General features: G+C 46.8%; 1 protein-coding gene across 1 annotated transcript; it reads left to right on the top strand.

The window, feature by feature from the left end:
* Positions 1-21,682: 21,682 nt before the first annotated feature.
* Positions 21,683-22,195, top strand: LOC139051892 (uncharacterized). Its single transcript, XM_070528929.1, has one exon. It carries the CDS (start codon positions 21,683-21,685, stop codon positions 22,193-22,195), a length of 513 nt encoding a protein of 170 aa, XP_070385030.1.
* The last annotated feature ends 1,248 nt before the right edge of the window (positions 22,196-23,443 follow it).

A 23,443-nucleotide genomic window follows, 5' to 3' on the forward strand; every position in this document is an offset into this window, starting at 1 on the left:
TGGCTTGTCGCTGACGGCAGCCACGATGCAAAGGTCTTGGTCGTTCGTTGTTGATCGAGGTCGTGTGCGGTGCGGTGCATCGTTTATGCGTCCTTCGTCTCGGTAAGCATGGATAATCCGGTTGACCGTTTTCAATGGGCGGCTTGTCACGAGAGCAATATTGCGCTGCGTATAACCTCTTTTAGACATTTCTATTATATCTTCCCGCTCTTTAAGAGGCACTCGAGGCATCTTGAGGCTACAAATTCAGAGTTGACTGCTCTGCGTGGGCCACTGCAGTGTGCGACATGATTTTTTTCTGAACAAACTTCGTGCAACAGTTGCACGAGAGACAGTTTGTCAATGTTCTTTTTTTAATTTTTCTTTATTCTATTCCTCTGTCGTCATTGGTTCGAGCGTCGCCGCTGTTTGAGGTGCCCCTGACAACCGAGTGCGTCGATTCAAATAAAGAATTGGTTTGAAATACAGGGCAAACTTTTTCTCGGGGTACTATCAAGCGGTTGCACGAACAAAAAAAGAGAATGAAAGAAAAAAAAGTGAATCGAAGTCACTGGCGAGGATAACCGTCTTATCGGCTGTCAGACGATCCATGACGTAAGCTGCTCCTTTGTAGAAATGCCAGCGTGGTGGGAGTGCCAACAGTTAGTGGAAGAGCGCTCTCCTTTCCCCCTTTGTTTTTCACAGCGCCATCTGTGTATCGCTCCGAGTCTGTTTCAAGGCTGTTTGCCATGCGTTCCTGTGTTACCTTTCATATTGCTTATGATAGTACATCCATAGCATAATCGAACTGTGTAGGTGCACGCACTCAAGAAAACTGTGCGGTTGTGTGCCCATCAAAAAATCAAAACGTGTGACAAACTTCCACTAATCTTCATCTTATCGCCAACCAGATGCAATTAGTTTTCGCGAGTCTCAAAAAAAAAGAAAAGGAGCAACAGAAGCGCATGCATGGCAGCATCCTTCCTATGCACACCCCTGCGAGCACTAAATGAGCGAGAAACAAGCAGTAGCCTTTTGAGCGATTAGTAACGAGATAGCCATCAGTTTTACAAGCGCAAGAAGCTGAAACGGCTTGCGAAAACAAAACCCAAACCGCCACCCGCCCGCGCGCACGCCAATGCGCTAGCGGTAGTACAAAGACGCGCAGGAGCAAACTAGCGCTAAAACAAACCATGCAACGAAAACTGAGAGAGCGAGGCGTGCAAAAGAAATTCCCTGTATTCCCACATAATGGCAGCACATGACAGAAAAGAAAAGGTTAGGAAATTGTCGTGCTTTTTAAACCTACAGACAGCGCCGTAAATATACGGCTTCGACCATTTTTGTACTTCGTGGTGCGGTATATTTACGTCATTGACCCTCGTAGGGTTAAGGAGTCATGCTCCTTGAAACAATTTCCCATAACAACATTGCAAAATACCACCTGAGGGTCTCGCATCTCTTACATCTGCTGTTTTGCACATCATAATTTAATAAAACTGCATTTAGTAGCTGCACAGCACAGGCCCCATTTTGTTTTATCACACTTCTTTGTCTTTTCTCCCCCTGCCCCAGGTCTTATTTCAACAACTGCTATCTGCAGGCCGTCATAAAATTGCTTCAACATTGTTGACAGATTCCAATATTTTTTTCGAACCATTCTCTCATGTGATCTAAAGAAAATTAACTTGATTAGCCTGACATGAAGATAAATTTGAAATAATTTATTTATTGTACTTGCTTGGTAGCACTGAACTGTTTCTTTAATAAATATAATACTTACAATTCACCTTTGTATTGCTGGATACCGGTAGAGATATGGTTAGTTATTCACCAGAAAGGATCCCGAATTTTCCACCTTCTTAGTGTAGGTTAGACACTCACTTGTTGCACTTCACAAAGAGCAACTTGTGGTTTCTAGGAAATAAAAGTTTACTGAGAATTTTCATGCATCCAATTTGATTCTGTGTACTAGCATGTTTGTATTAGCATGTATTTCATGCATAAAAGTACATTCTGTCATTCAATGTCTGTGACATGGTTAAGCAGCTTGACCATATCTAATTAGAACTTCCTATGTTCTGGGGCACTTGTTTTCAACTTAAATTATGTGGTTTGGTGCTGTCAGTGTAAGCCTAATGTCGTTTTTTGTTCTCCCAGGAAGGACGCAAGCATTGCAAGGAGCCATTTGACCTGCCGCCACACTAATATTGTATTTTGTAAGGTCTATTACAGATCTTATTTCGTGTAGTATGTGCTATAATTGTGTACAATGTGTTCAAAACTTCAGTAGGTGGGCTGTTCGACAACAGGTGTTTACAAATTAATAATTATAAAAAAATGTTCAAGGTCATTAGTGACACAATTGCTGCTCACTGCTGAATTTTTTTCCAAATTAAATGATGAGCCATCCAGCAAGTGCGGCTCTCCTGGCTAATTATACAAACTTTCAAATACGGTTAATTTTTTATCACAAGTGTACAGCAGTCGGGGACAACTGTTCACAGCGAGAATTTCATAATATTTACTTACATGCAAAAGTGAGTCAAAGGTCAGGTGTACTTATGAAGTTTTGTGAAACAAGTTCATCATCATATTGCTTACTTCATTGAAAAGTTTGTCGCGGAATTCTCACTTCTATGAACAGATCAACAGTTGTCGAACGATGGTCGTCTCTATAGCCAATGTTTGGGCAAGAGGCTTGTCTTCAGAGCACTAACAAGAGACTTCTTTGCCATGCAGCTTGAGCTGATCAGTATGAAGAGATTACATAGGATAGGAACACAAAGCATTAGTGGGCCTCTTCAATTATGAGTCCTTGACAGTCCTGGACTGCTTAGCACTGCTGTCCCGCATTCGATTTTCTCAATCAGCTTCGGAAGCCCCATCCACCAGTCCGAGGGCAGCCAGTATCGCATTCGTTTTAGCAGAAGTCACCGACTCTCAGAGCTGTCAGCAGATATTTGTTCAGACATATGCAAGTAGCTACCAGACGGCGGCTGTCTTAAAAAGATGCATGCGGGCCTGACGCCATGTTTTAAAAGCGGCTGTGTGTTTATGTGTACTTTGCGCGTTCCAGACAGAAACTATCATGCACTCAGCTATCGCTTCCGTTAAATCGATGCTTTGTGTGCCATAATGCGAGGTTTTCATGAGTGGTCTAATTGCTGCAACCTTAGTCCTTCTGTTTTTTTAAGGCAAAGCACAGTGATCAGGCGCAAATGCTTGCTTTTCTTGATGTTTTTCGTGAAATCTGTCATGCTCATTGCTATATGCATAGTAAACAGGTAGATTTCGCTGTTCAGATGAGTGAAACTGGTGGACGAGGTAACATATCATATTGCATGTAGATATTTAATGCTGGTAGTTGGCGTGGCATACAGGGTGTTTCACGTAACTTGAGCCAAACATTGAAAATATGCAAATGCCACGTAACTGGACAGAACCAAGGTAATGTTGTTTGCCCTCGCTTCGAGATACTCATTTTTTTTTATTTGCCAAATTAAATCATTAGTATTCTGTAATTAATCAACTTCTCAAATATTATGATTAATACATGCTACATAAAAGTGTTTTTCCTAGCGTGAAAGAAGCCTGCAAATACACACTAAATTGTTGCGTGACTGTCCATTCGCAGCACTTTGTGTGTATTCTCAAGCTTCTTTCTCGAAAAAACACTTCTACGCTGCATGTCTCGAACAGAAAGCTGTATGGGGAGCTTTTCATGTTGCTCTACAATTTTCTTATGGACACTTCTAATCTAATTATAATATTTGAAAAGTTGATTAATTAACGAAGATAAAATATTTATTGTGGTGGAATGAAGAAATATCTAAGTATCTCCAAGTGACAGCAAACAATGTTACCTTGGTTCTGTCGAGCTACGTCACATTTGCATATTTTTATTGTTTGGCTCAAGTTACGTGGGACAACCTGTATAATCAGAGCTTCACCGATTGCTGTTGACATGTGTGCTTATTCCTTATGTTACCCAAATTCGAAATTTTGCTTTTGGATGTGCAGGATTAGTAGACAGTGTAGACGTACTCTGTCCTAGACACACGTCAGGCCTTTAGAAGACAGTTTCACGAGCTTTGAGGATATCGGCCTGTGCTTTGTGGGTGAACAGTGATGTGGCACAACCGTGTTTTTGCTTATTTTTGTGTGGCAATGACGCTTAAATTTTACAGGAAATGAATGAGCTGGCTTAAATACAGCGGTTAAGGGGCCCGAAGAGCGAGAGCAGGATGTAAACTGAGCTTTGTTAACATGTTCAATGTGCTCAGGCTGCGATTCCATTATGCATGCTTTATGGTTGTGTCGGCGACATGGCCTCTGAGACTGCACCATTTTGATGACCAGGCTACTGAATTTGCTGGGTAGGGCGCTATCTACAAGAAGCTAAAAGCACGAGGTCACGGGATTGAATCCCGTCCACGGTGGCCGCATATCAATGGGGGCAAAATATGAAAACACCCATGTACTTAGATCTAGGTGCACGTTAACGAACCTTAGGTGGTCGAAATTTCCGGAGTCCTCTACTACAGCTTGCCTCGTAATCAGAAAGTGGATTTGGCACGTAAAACCCCCTAATTTAAGTAGCTAATAGCAGACAACAGCAGCCAGGAGAGCGACTTCCAATCACGGTGCATTCAAACAACACCTTGGACAGTCCCAGGCAGCGGGATCACATGACTGTGATGTGCCCTTCTGTCAATGCAAGCCAGACCAGAAGCCGCAGGTGGTTTGCGGACAGTCTGGGACTGCATAATTGAAGGGGCACAGTGCTCTCACATACATTATGTCCACTGCGGGACGAAGGCCTTTCCTAGTAATTTGTAAATATATATGGCTTGCGCCAACTGACTCCATCCTATGCTTGCATATTTACAAATTTCGTCATGGTGCCTAGTTCTTTACCGTCCTCATCAGCGCGTTTTTTTATTTATCATGCATATCATTTTTTGTCGTTCTGTTCCTTGTTGAGCAAGCCTTCATTCTGAAGCTCCATTTTTATCATGTCAGGTTTCAGTCTCTTAGGTTAGTTTTAGCGCACAATACAATGATGGTACCTTTATGTGACTTAAGTCTTCTAAACAATGTATGGTCTTTAAATTTTCTTCTACTGATCCAGGACTCCTGTGACTAATTGCCTTAAGTAACATACTTCATTGCCTTCTTGCCCTAAAAAATATAACTGGTGCCTTCTTGCAGGCCTTTAAAGTGGCAACATGTGTACTGCAGACAGTAGGGCGTGTTCAGATAAATTCAACTGGACATGCCTGGCGATCACGTTTAATTTTGATTTAAAAATTTATTTTGCTGCCCGAGCCTGGTGACAATGAAATTAACCTTAGTTTTCCAAGAAAAAAATGGTGTCTCTGCAAAAAGCAATATAGAATTACCTGTTTAGTCAAGTTAGAAGCATTTTTCCTGGATTTTACCAAATCTGCATTTTGGATAGATCCGAAGGAAATAGTGTTGTCGCTGCGGCTTTAAAAATATTTTGTACCAGACTGCAGGCCAATAGCATTAATTCCAACTAATTACCACAGAGTATCTCCACTACGGTATAAAGAAGAAAAATTTTGGAAAGAAACATTGCATAAATTGACCAAAGTTTTTTTTCCTTTGCATTTACTAACAGCACGGAATTTGGCCATCCTGTTGCCATGAGTCGTAGAAATTTGAGCAAATAGCTCTGTCCTTATTGGCTCTCAAAATCCACGGGAAGTGCTCATGTTTAGGCATGTTAATGAATTACTCTACTTTAAAATTTTTTAGGAGAGGCTTGATTCATTTCGGAAATTTCCCAAATTAAGCACATTCACATGGAGCAATGCAATCTGGAAAAATATGTTGCATTATTTGTTTCGTTATGGGATTGCAAGTCAAGGAACGGACAGAATAAACGGTACTGCCTGCCAGAGCCATGTATGGGGTCCAGGCATAATTGTTAAGGCTTCTTTACAAAAGGGGCAAATTTTTCGGTGAACATAGTGCAATATTATAACTTTTTATGAAGATGGGAAGGGTATGTTGATGCATTCACGACCATAACTTTCAATTTTCACAGCTTGAGTAAAAAGAATATTACACCTTGATACTTCTTCCGTGACACAAACCATATCCGAAAGGGGCTGACAGCTGTTGTGACACAGTTGTGGTGCAAGCATGGTTTTTTTGTATTGTTGCTATTCTACCAGCCTGTCAGCTGGACAATATCTTTGGCTTGCTTGTTCTGGGTCGGAAGTAAACAACATGCATGGTTTGCGCTTGTTTCAAGAGTACTTCATTGTTTTGGGAAACAATAAAATCTGCAAGGTTGTTTAATGGAGCAATGGAGCAGTGAAAGTTGAAAGCTATGGTCTGCAGTATGTGGCCATGGCAGCTCTACCTAAATATGAGAGATGTAATCTCCTAATGTCATAATGTGCACGTGACATCCAAGCAAACCATAATTTGACTTGGGTCCTTTCTATCTGAAGCTTTTTATGCTATAAGGCTACGAATGAATATATACCAACATGGCTGAGTCTGAACCATTTCTTTTGACAAGAGCACTTGTAGTGACAGTTGTGACTACGAAATCATTGTTTATCTGAAAAACAATAGTGATGGTGATAGTAAATAATTGAACAGCCTTAATTGATTGGTGTTTCTTTCTTTTCAGGCAAAGCCGAAAGCCTCTGCAAGCAGCCAGTCATTCCAAGTCTCAACCAATCCTTCCTCTCGTCAGCCAATTTCTAGTGTCTATGCGGAGAGGACTTGCACAAGAGTGGACACGGGACACTAAAAAGGCGACAAGGACAGACGTAAACTTCCAACCGGTGTTCATTACAAAAAGGTATGTATATGTACTCTTGCACACTTGATCATAATCTGTTACAATCGTGCAAGTCAACATGGCCATCACAAATAAACGAGCGCACCAAGGCCTAAGGCGGCTTCCTGCATACAGACCCCAGATATTCAAATTCTTTAACAGTCAGTGCTATAGGGATGGCTTGCTAACGCAGTTGCATTCTGCAATAGCCGCTGCCTCAATGATGAGTCTAGTGTTTTCTTTCACACTGCTTGCTATTATTTCTGTTTTTTCAAACAGTTAACGACATTTGCATTGGGAGCAATGGATTCCAAGGAAACCTTCTTTCCCTTTTTGTACTTTCCGATTATGTTCCTATAGTCTCAAGTTTAGGGAACTTCCCATTTGTCCCACCTAACGCTGCCCGCAGGAAAGAGGTATGTTATGCACTATTCCTCTTGAGCATTTGATGAAACCTTGAACAGCCTTAATTGCACAATGCACAATGCACAATGTTGCAGGATATTGATTGTCTGCTGACAGGGCTGGTTTTGGCACATAACTTAGATAGCTTGCGGGGCGTGGAAGAAATGACCAAGACTGCAGTCCTTTGGCCTATTTTCTTTAGTTACACCTATGTGATACTGTTCGCAGGAATCTAGCAGTCATCCCATACATTCACGCTATCTTGCATAAACTAAAGAAAATAGGCGAAAGGGCGGGAGTTTCGGTGGTTTTTCCCGCACCCAACAAGTTATCTCAGTTATGTGCCAAAACCAGCCCTGTCAGCAGACAATATTTCATGCAACATTGCTCACAGAATGGTTTCGTCGAAATGCTCAGGGGGAGTAGTGAATAGCACACCTCTTTTCTGTAGGCAGCATTACGTGGGACAAACGGGAAGGTGCCTAAATATGAGACTACAGGAAAATAATACAAAAGTACAAAAGGGAGAGAGGGTTTCCTTGGAATCCACAACTCTCAATGCAAGTGTCATGCACTCTGAAAAAACAGAAATAATAGCAAGCAACGCACAAGAAAGCACTAGGTCCATCATTGACGGGGCAGATAACACATAAGGCAACTGCATTAGCAAATTATCCCTAGCGTTGACATTAAAGAATTTGCATACCTGGGATCTGTATGTGGGAGGCCGCCTTAGGCCGTGGGGCGGCCTTAGTGCACTCTTGTAACTGATTATGATCAAGTGCACAAGAGTATATATACATGCCTTTTCGTAATAAACACCAATTGGAAGTTCGCACCTGTTCTTGTCACCTTTTTAGTGTCCCGCGTTCACTCTTGCGCTGATCACTTCAGCATGGAATACCAACTAGTCCGGTCTCACACCCTGCTTTTTTCAGTAAAGCAGAATAAACACAGGTTTCTTCAGATTCAAGTGGCTTGTTGTTTCTCGAACACAAATCTGTATGTATGCTGTGTACATGTTGGGTGTAGAACCCAAGTGCAACATGACAACACTGACACGAAGAATAAGCGGTGTAGAAAACAATCACACTAGGAGGAAACATGCAAACACAGCACATTCTGTGTGGTTTATTTCCTGTGTGCTATGATTTCTGCCCCATTTCCAGCTATATGTTAAATGATGTTGCAAGTTATCCACGTTGTAATGTACGACTTGGGTGGTTCATTGCCGAAAATAACTTATTCCAATGAACGAAACAATTTGGCTCGAGAACATGAGCATTCAAGTCCCCGTTTCTTCATTACCAAAGTACGGTCATGTACTATAATCACAAGTACGGGGCTCAATTTACAGCATTTCCGTTTTACGGAACTCACCGTTTTTCTTATTTGCAAAATACGGTCAATTCTGTGATTACAACTACGGAGCTCACCGTTTTCCATTTAACGGAAATAATTTTTACGGCCTGTCCGTTCTACGGAAACACCGTTTTCCATTTAACGGAAACATTTTTACGGCCTGTCCGTTCTACGGAAACACCATTTTCCATTTAACGGAAATAATTTTTACGGCCTGTCCGTTCTACGGAAACACCGTTTTTCATTTAACGGAAAAGTGTCCGGCAACGTTTTACCTGCAACTTTTACCGTAAACTGAAGAAATTTTTTTTACAGTGTAGGATGAGGGGGTCATAGTACGGCTTAAGTCGGTTGACATGAACCGTCTCACGCCCGCGATGCCTATGGTCGGGCGGAGGTGTCACAGGTTCTACAACGTAGGTGACAGCGGAGGTACGGTCTATGACGCGGTAGGGGCCATCATAGCGTGCAAGGAGTTTGGTCGAAAGGCCAGGGCTGTGAGGCGGGACCCACAACCAAACAAGGGAACCAGTCGGGAAAACTAGTGTAAGCGCGCCACTGTCACGCCGCAGCTTTTGACGACCTTGAGCAGCGGTCGTAAGGGTTCGCGCGAGCTGCCTACAGTCCTCGGCGTATTTGGCGGCTTCAGGCACAGGCGTGCATTCGGAAGGGTCGGGTCGGTATGGGAGCATTGTGTCCATAGTACACGAGCGCTTTCGTCCATACAGCAGAAAAAAGGGCGAAAAGCCAGTGGTAGCTTGTGTGGCCGTATTATAGGCATACGTGACGAACGGCAAAACAGTGTCCCAGTTACTGTGATCCGAGGCGACGTACATAGTCGGCATGTCACCGAGTGTGCGGTTGAACCTCTCTGTCAAGCCGTTCGTTTGCGGGTGGTAGGCTGTAGATTTGCGGTGAACGATGCTGCATGCAGCGAGAAGGGCTTGCATGACTTCGGACAAGAAGACACGTCCCCTGTCGCTGAGCAGTTCGCATGGTACGCCATGTCGAAGAACGAAGTTCCGCAAGATGAAGAACGCAAGTTCGCGCGCAGAGGCTGCCGGGAGTGCGGCAGTCTCGGCGTAGCGCGTCAAGTGGTCGACACCTACAATTATCCATCGCTTACCCGAGGAGCACGAGAACGTCGACGGCGCAGGTCGCGCGGCCACTTCGGCATAGGTCAGAGGTGCAGCCACGGGAGGGCAGGGTTGGGCGAAAGGTAAAGACCCAGCAAGTTCCTCGCGAATGGCCCGCCTAATGGGAGCAGCCAGAGATGTGTTAGGCTGGGGAGGTCCATCGTTGAGAGGCAGCATAGACAATTGGCGCGCCACCTCCTCACGAATGAAATCCTTAATCTCAACAGAGAGCGATGCTCCTGGCGTGGTGTTTGAGCGAAGCGTGAGGCCCGAGAGAGAGTCGCCAGGTGCGAGAGCGCTGCGCGTAAGGACCCTTTGTCGAGGCAGCTCATCGAAGCTCTGGCAAAGAGTGACGACAGCTGCGACAGAAGTAGGGTTCCGCGCCAGGAGCACTTGAAATGCGTCGTCCTCGATGCCCTTGAGGATGTGCTTCACCTGTTCTTGTGAGTCATGGTGAAACCGACGCGGGCGCAAATATCAACGACATCTTCTATGTAACTAGTATAAGTCACGCCGGGCTGTGTTCGCCGGGCCGTGTTCAGCACGGAGTTTTCGCAAGGCTGGGCGACCGAAGACTTCCGCGAATGCAGTTTTGAAAGTGGACCAGGTTTGCAGTTCCCGTTCATGATTGTGGAACCAGAGGTTCGCAACGTCAGCAAGATAGAAGATGACGCTACGGAGCTTCGTCGGGTCATCCCACTTGTTGTGTTCACTGACGCGCTCGTAGGTAGAGAGCCAATCTTCTACCTCAGTCTCACCTGATCCGCTAAAAACAGGAGGGTCCCGCTGCGGTTGCACGGCGCCGCACATGACGGGAGCGGCAGATGCGCCAAGCGGATTGTTGGGAGCGTCGGTCATAGTAGCGGCTGGAGCGGATGTTAAAGTCCGGCTGCGAAGTTCCAGGGTGAGGTCAGGGAGTGCAGCACCTCCACCAAATGTAATAAGATGATTTATTATAAAGCACTAGGCACAGTCTAGTTGCACTGGAAGTAGACGAACGCTGACCGCGCACAGCCGACACAAGAGAGCCTTCTTCGTCTTCCTCTTCACCACACGTGGAACATTTTTGTGTCAGAATTTTTCAATCTGCAGTGACGATGTAGTCGTTCAGTGGAAGCACGCTGAAAATGGTGATAGGTGGGCGGGATACCGACGCTGGCGTAACTGTGAGGAAGAATTATTTTGTCTATCAAGTCAACGCTCCTGCGAATAATGTTTTCCACAGTGTTAATGTATTTCTGCTATAACAGCTCCGTGTTTTCGTGGTTTCCTGTGCTGCTTTGGTATTGAAATAGTCAAAACAAAACCAATTGTATCGGAAACGAAAAGGACGATTTTACACGTGATGCACAGTTCAGCGTGTTACCGTAGCTATGCGTGCGCTTTTGATTTACGAAGCACAGAATAAAGCGTAAGTGTCTAATAATACAGCAGCTGCAATTTTAAACAATTATTCAGCAGCATCATCCGCAGGAGCAGCAGCAGCAGCAGCAGCAACCTGGTTATGCCCACTGCAGGGCAAACGCCTCTCTCATACTTCTCCGTCTACCACCATCATGTACTAATTGTGGCCATGTAGTCCCTGCAAACTTCTTCATCTCATCCGCCCACCTAACTTTCTGCCGCCCCTGCTACGCTTACCATCGCTTGGAATCCAGTCCGTAACCCTTAATGACCATCGGTTATCTTCCCTCCTCTTTACATCTCCTGTCTGTGCCCATTTCTTTTTCACGATTTCAACTAAGATGTCATTAACTCGCGTTTGTTCCCTCATCCAATCTGCTCTTTTCTTATCCCTTAACGTTACACCCATAATTCTTCTTTCCATAGTTCGTTGCGTCCTCCTCAATTTAAGTAGAACCCTTTTCGTAAGCCTTCAGGCTTCTGCCCCGTATGTGAGTACTGGTAAGACACAGCTGTTATACACTTTTCTCTTGAGGGATAATGGCCACCTGCTGTTTATGATCTGAGAATGCCGGCCAAACGCACCCCAGCCTATTCTTATTCTTCTGATTACTTCACTCTCATGATCCCGATCCACGGTCACTACCTGCCCCAAGTAGATGTTTTCCCTTACCGCTTCCAGTGCCTCGCTACCTATCGTAAACACGCTGTTCTCTTCCGAGACTGTTAAACATTACTTTAGTTTTCTTCAGATTAATTTTTAGACCCACCCTTCTGCTTTGCCTCTCCAGGTCAGTGCGCAGGCATTGCAATTGGTCTCCTGAGTTACTAAGCAAGGCAATATCATCAGCGAATCGCAAGTTACTAAGGTATTCTCCATTAACTCTTATTCCCAATTCTTCCCAATCCAGGTCTCTGAATACCTCCTGTAAGCACGCTGTGAATAGCATTGGAGAGATCGTATCTCCCTGCCTGACGCCTTTCTTTATTGTGATTTTCTTGCTTTCTTTATGGAGGACTACGGTGGCTGTGGAGCCGCTATAGATATCTTTGAGTATTTTTACATACGGCTCATCTACACACTGATTCCGTAATGCCTCCATGACTGCTGAGGTTTCGACTGCAATTTTAGCAATTATTATGTTCCACTTAATAACAGCCGACTTACGCTCAGTAATATTATCGACTACATCTGAAGTATCAAGATTTACCTGACAGGCCTCACCACTTACTGGCTTTTGAGACTTTCTTTGCCAAGTTAAAATTATAATCCCTACTTCAATTGCGAACAGCCTGCTGGATTCTATCACTATAAATCATGGTCATTTAATTTCCATCAACGTCTAACAACACATTCTCGCCAGTTGTCCGCCCCTTTATGCGTCCTCTAAGTTTTTTTTTGTTTTCTTAGATTCGATATTCATTTCGATAGGTTCACCCTCTGCGGCAATGCGCTGGAACTTTAATTGCGGGGGCCAACCAAAAAGTGTTCTGTGTGCAAGCACGATGTCCAAGGGTTGGCCGTCACGGCGTCAAGTACATGTTGCGACGGGTTGTGCGGAAAGGGATTCTCGTAGTCGAATGGGAATATGTTCATACAAATAAAACTGAAACTGCCTCCTGAGCGCCTGTAGGCCCCTAAAGAAGCAACAGCGCGACCAGCAAGTCGCCAGCCCACTTCTCGTGCAAGCCTGTAATTGAAGTGGAGCCTGTAACTTTCCTTCCTTTCTGTCAGTTTGTCTATGTCTGCTTCTCGATTTTTTCTACTTTTGCTGGCATTCTCCTAGCATAACCATGTACCAACCAGCCAAACAAGCCACTCTCACGAAGTGGATCGCGTCTCGTTGAACACCACCACACCTTCTCACTTCGCTGTTTGCTTGAACTACCTCAAAGTCTGTCTCTCGGCTCATTTTGCATGTAGCCTCATTAGCAGCCACTACTGCTCTTTGTTGTGTTCATATAGGAGGTTGTTGGAGACGTATGGGAAAGGCCTTTGCCCTGCAGTGGGCGTAACCAGGCTGATGATGATGATGACTGCTCTTTGTATGTGACTGTCACATACAGTCACCTCCGGAGCCGTGCACACCACGATCTGCACCTGAGGGCGCAGGTCGCACAAGTCGTCCACCCCTTTCTCCAAGTGCTGGGCTAGTCCTGTCCCTTTCCTTTTTAGGGCGCCATTTAGCCCGCCTGGTACTACGACCAGGTTGCGCACGTAGGCAGTTTCCGCGAGCTTTGTCTTGCTCGCTCCAAGACAGAATTCAGCGTCCGCCCTGGAAATGTCCCTACCGCCTCTGTTTAATCGCCTTTCGCTCTCTAGGCTCTCTGCAATTGCTTCTGAGCACCTATTCAGGCTTGAGTAGCCGGCGATAATCACCATTTTACTCTCTTCTATCTCTTTCTGCTTTCCTGTTTCCTTTTCCGCGTGATTCGGCCTTGACAAGGGGCATTAACCCATGCGGTCCTGCTTTTTCCACGTGGCGGCCTCAAGGTAGGTGCCGCTGTATCCAGCTAAACCCTCACCACGTTGCACGCAATCCGCGCACTTTGCTGGCACTCCCTCTCCTCTCACGTCGGGGCACTGTGTTCCATTGTTACGACCATTCTCGTTCACAATGGCGGGCCTGTTCAGCTTTTCCTCGGCTGCTTCAAGTATTTTTTGCACTACCTTCCGTGCATCACGCTCCCTATTTAGATCATTTTTGTGCTCTTCAACCTGCTTGACAAGATCTTCCTGGAAAGCCTCCATTTTCTTCAGCCACACGTCGACATCCCAGTGTGTGCCGATTGACTCGATTCCCTCTCCATTCTCATCCTTCCCCTCATGTGGTTCGAGGGACCCCGCACACACTTCACGCTTTCCCGGCTTTCTTCTCATGTATTGCCTGGTTTTTTCTACTCCAAATACTATAATACTATATTACTTTAATAATAATGAGCACGTGCCTTCTAGCTTAAACCGATACGCGCAGGATCTAAATCCTCAAAATGTCGCAAAGTATTTCTCGCGAGCCATTTAAAAGCAATCAATGCCGCGGAGACTGCAGGAATGATACGTTTTGCACGTGTTCAACCACGTGGCCACGCTCTTACTTTCCTACCAACACATGCAAAGTAAAACCACTAATAGCTATTAGTCTTGCCACTTCCAAGCTACTATTTAAAGGCTATAAAGACTTAACGTCCCATCCGGTAGCCCACGTTGAATGCGCGATAGGACGCTCTGACTTTCCTGCACAACCAAATGTACAAGAAACACATCCGCGCACGAGAAACAAACAGAGACAAAAAAGGAAAAGAAAGAAAATTACCCAATTATTATTTCAAGACTAAAAAAATATGCAAATCAAAAATAGAAGAAAGCTGAAAGCATGCACAAAACTTATGCTTTCGCCGCGGCTGCGGAGCCCTAAAAAGACAAGACGTTCATTCGAGGGATCACCAGCGGTTTGCCAGCCGGCATGAATGCATGGAAGGTAGGAGCATAGAGTTTCCTACGAAACTTACTATAGGGTACTCTCGCTCTAGTGTCTACGGGAGCTGCAATTGGAGCGGTTGTACCAGCATGGGAATTATGGGAAGTACATGGATTTGCCCAAACTTCGTCCTTTTGCCTTCAAATGGCTTTGTGACTTTTTATACTCGTCATTTTCAACAGTGTATTTCATAATAAATAATTAAATAAACATGATTACAATTGTCCGACGGCAGGATTCGAACGGAGGTACTCACAGAAGCCTGATATCGAAATCATCAGGCTACGGACGCATGCATCGAGAAGCGAATGAAACGACCTTATGAATTTATCGCGGGCATGCGAGTGCCTTGAGACGCTTGGCGGGTTTCGGTTTGGCCACGTGGACAAGCTGAATCATTGCAATTATTAGCAATATTGTGCGTGTTCCCGGCGTCTTGTGCACTTCGAAGAGTATAGACTGCGCTGAAATTTACGAAAATAAGATTTATATAGCGTAATATACAAAGCCACAAGAGCGTCTGAATGCACAAGCACAAACATCAGACAAATCCATGTACTTCCCATAATTCCCATGGTGGTACAACGACTGCAGTGCCAGAGTTCCGTCTAGTAATTATTGTATGAAACTCTATGGGTCGGAGCGTCCGCTTTGAAAAGGGGTGATATCAGTTGTCACCATGTTCAGCTTATTATTTTTGTTTAACTGCGTTGTAAGTTATTAATGTCCGCCATTTTCTTTAAATACGTCTTCGTAAACTTTTAACCTTAAGTCACCGCTCTGATTTTGAGCCACCAGTCTTCCAATCGCTTTTTGATAATTTCCACGGCATATCTATTTACATGACTGTTGTTATCTCTAAACCCTAGGGCGTCAGGAAGCGTAACTGTGCCCGCATCGACATCGGGATGGATACCATCACATTATAGTATGAGGTGTTCTATTGTTTGTACAGATTTACTACACACATTACATGTGTCTTCTTCTTCGTTAAATTTCTTTTTATAACTGCGCGTTCTAAGACATCCTGACCTAGCTTGAAAGAGTAGGGCACGGCCTCTTGAGTTATCATAGAACGCATCCTTCATCTGCTGTTTCCAGCACCGATATAGTTCAGCACTATGCTTCTTCTCCATTGAATTTATCAAATTTTTACCTTCCGCGTTTTTAACCTATCGTTTAATACTGTCTTTCTCCGTCCTCGTGTCTGGCATACTTACTGGTTAGCTTCGTAGTTCTTTTCCGCTCCTACCGGCGGCGCGCCCTCTGGCGTTGAGTTCCAGAACCTGCCCACCAGCGTATAGAGGTGTGCGCTGTGTCGGTTTCGAGTGGTGGCGGCAGTGGTGGTCGATTGTAGTCAGCGGCGGCGGTGTGGTTACCGCGGCGCCGAATATTCGTGGGCGGCGTCGCACGGCCACTTTTCGTTGGCGGTGGTGGCGCAGGGGGCGTGGAAACTGAAACTGCCAATTTAAAAAGCTCTTTCGGTAGATCGTTCTTTACAAAACTGGTTGATATTCTGGCCTCATTATAGTAAGGGCTCAAGGAATCGAATACAGAGGTGATGAATGTGAGAGAAATAAAAAACGTTGTGTAGGTCTCTTGCTTTTTAGCCAAAATAATAAGAAAAAATTAGCACATATTTAAAAGGTTCAGTGTCGAGTATGTATATTCCTTTCTCCATGAATATGCAGAGCCTTGCTGTATTTTGCATTGTAGTCGCAATTTATTTCTTTTCCGCTATCGCTCGGTTTTCATTAGGCTTTTCCATTGAACAAAGAGTCAGTGAATTCATCTACACTCTAAAACAATAATACACCCCTTGGGTCGTGTCTTGCTACACAAGAATAAACGTCATCTGTCGTGTCTATATTTCCTTTCTCTAACGCTGCGAGCCCGGTACTTCCCGGTAACGAACGCCATGCGCGTTACCAGCATGACATGGCATTCCCGACCGAAAAGTAGCGGGCACGGCCTTTTCAAGGAAGGAAATGCGGACAAGAGAGATGACGATTGTTGTTGTGTGGCAGATATACACCCCAAAGGGTGCAACTGTCTTTAGAGTGCACGTAAGCCATCACCGACGCAGGTGACACTCTCTAGATATCGTCACGCGGACGTGTTTATCTTTTTCGGGTGAGCTCTTTTCACTTTCTAACAAATGTTATCGCTTAGCGCGGGACGCGCCTGCATGTATCGGAAGGTTCTGGAATGTTACCGATGGTTCTATCCGCTATCTGTTGTTACCGAACCTTGTGTAATCTGATGGCATGTACTACGTGCGACGGCAATGGTGTAGAACTTTCTGGAGGACAAGCGGGAGCCAGTGATTTCTCTGGAACGTTCGATGGGTCCTATATAATAACCGACGCGCTTAACCGGCAGATCAGATTTTTCGACTGTGTTCGACTGTGTTCACCGGTATCGTTGTTCTTTGAGTGTAGCCTGCTTTCGAGGGCGCAAGTTGGGCTAATAAAAGTCATTTTCGTCATTCACAGTTTTGCTGCCTTCTTCACGTCACTACTACGTGACATCTGGTGGAGGTGCTTTGCTTTGATGTACCGAATGCCCCCGTAAAGCCGCGATCCAAGCCCGAAAGCCGAAGACAACACCAACGCTGCCCGATACCAGCGAGCTAGCCGCAGACTGCAAGGACTGCCCCCGAACACGGGCTTAAGCGCCAGCTCAACAGCCAGAATGGCAGCCCTAGCGTTGCCCATCGTGCTTCAACAATCCAGGGAGCCCCATACCTTCGGTGGAGCTTCGTGAGAGCATCCGTAAACCTGGCTTCAAACCTTCGAAAGGATCTCAACCTTCAACAACGGGACCTCTGAGGATAAGCTGCGTCATGTGTAGTTCTCCTTGGAAGATGCCACGAGGACTTGGTTCGAGAACCGGGAGTACATCCTTACAACGTGGGACATGTTACACAGTAACTTCCTTAAAACTTTCACGAGCGCTTTCCGAAAAGAAAGGACCGAAGTTCTGCTAGCAATCTGAGGGCAACTGCCCAATGAGACCATCGCCATCTTCACGGAAGGGATGATTCCTCTTTTCCGGCACGCCAGTTTGGAAATGTCCGAGGATAACAAAGTCCGCTTCTTGATGCGAGGTGTAAACCAAGAACTTTTTGCCAAACTAATCCGCAACCTACCGAAGACCGTAGCTCAGTTCTTGACAGAGGGAACGACGATTGAGAAGACTCTGGAAATGCGCATTAGGCAATATAGCCACCAAGTGCTCACGCAGGTACTTGGCTCCGGTGACCTCCAAGAAACCATCAGAACCATGCGAAGAACTGCGCAAGATATTTCCTTCGTCACAACATCGCGTGCCCTCAGTCACTGAAATGGACGAGGACTAACTTCGACGGTCACTGGGCATCTCCGAAGTGCAGCCCGAATCGCCGCTTCCCGGACCTACGCCGCCGATCTACGCCCGCGCCAGGGCCCTCTAACGCCGCAATTTCGTCGGGCACTGCCCCCACCGCCAGCACACCCAGCACCCATCCAGCACAGCTAAGCGAGGAAGACTGGCATTTGGCGCGCCCCTGACCACCGCCCGCTCTGCTATCACTGCGGAGTATCCGGGCAATGTACTACCAATGCCGATAGTGCGACTTGGGACTGAGAGATTTGTCGTAAACGCGCCGCGTCCACAGCTTGGGGAGCGCCCAGGTGACATCGCCGACTAACTCGCCGCCGCTGAATAGAGTCCTCGACGACTGTGCCGTTCGCCCTCACCAGTCCGATACCTGTAGCCGCAACGCCAACCATACACTGACCAAGCCTGATGCCACACAGCGAACCCATATCCGGAAAACGAAAAGCAGTAACCGATCGAGGTGCGGTTGCGGTTCGTCGTACTGACGAAGATCCCCCGCCGCCGACAAAGACGCCGAAAATCCAGTCTTTACGACATATCAACGAGACGCTGTCATCCCGACGAAGTCTCGAAGCGAAGAATACGCCGACGAAAGATGACCTGACGACGCCGCGTACCAGCCACAGGTCAATGCGACACAGCCGTGATCCGATGCCAAGACCAAACTGTAACGCTACACAAAGAAAGACCGACCTCTACATGCTTGTCGACGGCCACGCAGTCACCGCCTCAGCCGACACAGGAGCCCACTACTCCGTCATAAGTGGGCCCATTGCCCCGCAGTTCAAGAAAGTTAAGACAGCATGGGAAGGTCCTTAAATTCAGAGTGCTGGAAGACACCTCATAACGCCGATTGGAACCTGCAGGGTAAGAATTACCGCTCATGACGGGGCGTACCCTGCCACCTTCGTTAACGCCGGCAGTGTTCACTAGACGCCATTCTCGGCATGGATTCCTGAACCAACACGACGAAATAATTGACTTGAAGTCGAAGTCGATAACGCTGTCGGAAGATCATGCGATAACGCCAGAGAGCTCCCATGGTCACCGCGCCTTGAGTGTGCTCAAAGAGCAAGTGAGCATCCCGCTTCGCTCCAGCATTGTTATTTCCTTCGACACCGAAATACCCCCGGACATAGAAGGCCTCATCGAGGGCGACTAACGTCTACTGCTCGACGGCGATATTTGCGTTGCAAGGGGGATCGCTTGACTGCACGGAGAAAAAGCGGAAGTGACGCTAATCAAATTTAGCCAGGAGTTCAAGCACATCAACAAGGGCACGACAATCGCGTACATCGAGGAAATCGTGGAAACCATCAATGCCTTTGTACTCTCAGATTCTGCCGCATCTACCCCGAAAACCATAGTTCCCGAACCAGATTTCGATATAAATCCAACTCCCCCAATGATTAAGCAGCAACAGCTCAGAAGTCTGCTCCGACGATACAAAGACTGCTTTTCGACGTCATCGAGGATTCAACAAAGACCAGTCGCTAAACATCGCATAATCACCTAAGAGTGCGCTCGGCCACTCCGCCAGAGCGCTCACCGAGTTTTGAACGTGAAGCTATTAGGCAACAAGTCGACGAAACGCGGCGCGACATCATCCAGTCGTCGGAAAGCACGTGGGCGTCTCCTGTAGTCTTGGTGAAGAAAAAGGAGAGAACCTTACGTTTCTGCGTCGATTATCGCCGACTGAACAATATCGCGAAGAAGGACGAATAGCCCCTTCCATGGATAGACGATGCATAGGATCAGCTCTGCAACGCTAAACACTTCCCGTCGATGTACCTCAAGTCTGGCCACTGGCAAACAGATGTCCACGAGATAGATCGTGAAACGGCCGCCTTAATCACGCCAAATTGCCTCTGTGAGTTCAAGGTTATGTCATTCGGACTGCGCTCCGCGCCTGTAACGTTCCAGCGCGTGATGAACACGGTGTTAAAAAGAATTCAAGTGGCAGACTTGTCTTGTTCACTTGTATGGCATCTTCATATTTGCCGGAAAGTTTGACGACATCTTAGGCTGCTTTTGACAGTCATCATCATCATCAGCCTGGCTATGCCCCTGCAGGGCAAAGGTCTCTCCCTTACTTCCCCAACTACCCCGGTCATACGGTAATTGTGGCTATGTTGTCCGTGCAAACTTCTTAGTCTCAACCGCCCCCCTAACTTTCTGCCACCCCTGCTACGCTTCCCTTTTCTTGCGACAGTACTAGAGGCCATGAAGTCATCAGGGCTCACTGTGAAGCCGGAGAAGTGCCGCTTCGCTTATCATTAGCTCATGTTGCTTTTGCACATCATCAGAAAACCTGGAGTCCGCCCCGACTCGCAGAAGACAGCTGCCATCGGAACGTTTCCGCGGCCCATCGACAAGAAGGCAGTGCGCAGATTCCTTGGCATGTGTGCCTACTACTGCCGCTTTGACAAGGGCTTTTCACGCATTGCTGAGCCACTAACACATCTAACTAAATGGTATGTCGAGTTCAAGTGGCAAACACCGGAGGCCGACGAATTACAAGAACTCAAACGACACATGGAGTCGCCACCGGTACTTGCGCGCTTCGACGAGGACACCGAAACCGAAATCCACACTGACGCCAGTAGCCTAGGCTTCGGTGCCGTCCTAGTCCAGACGCAGAACTGACTTGAACAGGTGATAGCTGACGGTAACCGGTCGTTGGCAACAGCGAAAGAAAATTATTCTACGACCGAAAAGCAATGCCTTGCCATAATTTCGGCTACAACGAAATTCCGCCCTAATGTCAGGCCATTCAAAGTCTTCGGCTACCATAATGCGTTGTGTTGGCTAGCAAATACAAATCACCCTTCAGGATGGCTGGCACAGCAAAGCCTCAGACTGCAAGAATAAGAAATCACTGTAACCTACAAGTCCGTCCGAAAACAGTCGTGCCGTTCGCCTATCATGTGCCCCATTTACCCACCGCCGCAAGATGACGACGCTTTCCTTGGAATATTGAGCGCGGAACACTTCGCTGAACAGCAGCGAGCATACTCCGAGCTAAAAAGCCTCGTCGAGAATATTGAAGAGAATGTCCCTAGGGCATTTAAGCGAGGATTGTCTTCGTCCTCGCTCGAAAACAACCTACTCGCGAAGAAAAACTTCTCACCAGTCCGCGCCAACTACATTCTTTTTGTTTCCTCAGCGTTGCGTCCAGAATTAGTGCACTCACTACATGAGCATGCGACTCCTGGATATCTCAGATTCCCTGGGACGCTATCGAGGATACGGGAAAGCTATCACTGGCCGCACCTGACCGCCGACGTCGCCGGTCTCGTCAAGGCAAGCAGAGAGTGTCAGCGACGGAAGACGCCACCGACAAGGCCAGCAATATTACTACAGCTGATCGAGCCTCCTTGCCATCCATTTCAGCAGATCGGGATGTGTTTGTTGGGATCCTTTCCGATTTCAACATCCGGAGATAAGTGGATCGTCGTGGCGACGGACTACCTCACGTGCTTCGCTGAAACCAAAGCTCTGCCTAAAAGTAGAGCAGCCGAAGTAGGAAAATTCTCTGTCGAGAGCATCCTGTGGCGACATGGCGCCACAGGATGCTCATTCATTCATTCATTCATTCATTCATTCATTCTGCAATACACTCAGAGAAGCCATGGGGGACAATTACCTAGCATCCGCAGACGAATGGTCCTACGAAGCACCTGAAGAGGGCCCTCGACGATATGCTAGCAATGTACGTCGACGTCGAACACAAGAACCGGGATTCCGTCCTGCCGTACGTAACGTTCGCTTACAACACAGTGGTGCAAGAAACAACACAGATCACACCGTTCAAGTTGGTTTACGGCAGGAACCGGACAACGACTCTCGACGGCATGCTGCCGCACGTCTCCGACGAAGAGAATCTTGACGTCGCCACCTATCTCCAGCGCGCGGAAGAAGCCCGACAGCTCGCCCGCCTGCGCATCAAGAACCAGCAGAGGACCGACAGCCGACACTACAACCTCCGGCGAATCTGCTTGGAGTACCATCCCGGTGACCATGTTTGGGCTTGGACCCCAATACGCCGACGAGGACTTAGCGAGAAGCTTTTACGCCGTTATTTCGTACCCTACAAGCTCATCCGACGCATTGGCACACTCGACTATGAGGTCGTACCAGACGACATTTCGCTATCAGAGCCGGGGCTTTCACGACCTCAAATATTCCACGTTGTGCGGCTTAAGCCGTTCTACCAGCGCTAATGGACATTAAGGTTTTGCGTAGCTCCCCTTTGGACTTTTCCTTTGTTGGACTATGTTACTTTGGACTTTATTTCATTGATATGTGTCCTTTTGTGTTTCACTCTACTGTTATGTTTGTAGCATCGGGACGATGATTTTTTGAGAGGGGGCATTGACACGTGGACTTGTTTATATATTTAGGGTGAGTGCTTTTCATCCTCTAAGAAATGTTATCGCTCAGTGCAGGGCGCGCCTCCATGTATCGTAAGTTTCAGGAATGTTATTGATGGTTCTATCCGCTGTCTCTTGTCACCGAACAATGTGTAATCTTATTACATGTATGCGCGACGCGACTGCCGCAGAACTTTCTGGAGAATCATCCATAACCTTCGAGAAAATTTCGATACATACAGGCGCGTCCTGCGCTGAGCGATATTTGTTTGACGGTCAAACGCGGTCACCCGATAAAGAAGTACCCGTGTCAACAACCCGCTCTTAAAAAGCATCGTCCCGATGCTACAAACACAAAAGCGAGAACAAAGTTCCACGTAATAATGAAAAACAATAACAAAAAATTATCCGACGATTACGATACTCCCTAATGTGAAATTTGAGCGCAGCTCTATACGTGTTTCCATTTCGCGATATTTTGAAGCAAAGAATTTGAGAGAGACATGTAGCAGAGTCGGTAATGGTCGAAAATCTGATCTGCGGATCAAGCGAGCCGGCGTTTATACATGACTCGTCAAAGGTTCCAGTGTGATCGCTGGTGCCGCATGGCTTCCAGAAAGTACTATACAATTCGCATAGCGCATACAATCAGATTAAGAAACAATCTCACACAATAACAACCAAAACAAGCGCGAACGAGACCGACCCAACAGAACCAAACAGGCGCGGGCGAGAGCTTTGGCGCGAGCAGACGATAGTACGAAACGAGCGGATCGGCTGAGACCAGACACGAGTGCGCATCGAGCCGTAAGGAGGGTCCGCATGACACCAGCATCGCGCGCGCACGTCACTGAAGGGGCCGCTCTCATTGGTCTCCGCCATTCGCGGCTCGCGTCCTTCGTCTCCCACTCCAGCGAAGGGGGGCGGAGCTGGTTACGAGGCCGACAACGCCGACGACGACGCGAAACCCAAGAACGGAGGCCAAAGAGCTGCGCTCTAAAAGACTAACTCCCTAGTTCGTCAGCGGGTGCATAAAGGCTTAAGGCGCACCACGTACATGAATTCAAGTCGTGCGCAGCGCCACTCTGATTGTGACAT

This window comes from Dermacentor albipictus, unplaced genomic scaffold (assembly GCF_038994185.2).
Source record: "Dermacentor albipictus isolate Rhodes 1998 colony unplaced genomic scaffold, USDA_Dalb.pri_finalv2 scaffold_15, whole genome shotgun sequence".
NCBI lineage: Eukaryota > Metazoa > Arthropoda > Arachnida > Ixodida > Ixodidae > Dermacentor > Dermacentor albipictus.

Coding starts and splice junctions, on each gene's coding strand:
- LOC139051892 (XM_070528929.1), top strand. CDS start 21,683: ATGTACGTCGACGTCGAACACAAGAACCGGGATTCCGTCCTGCCGTAC.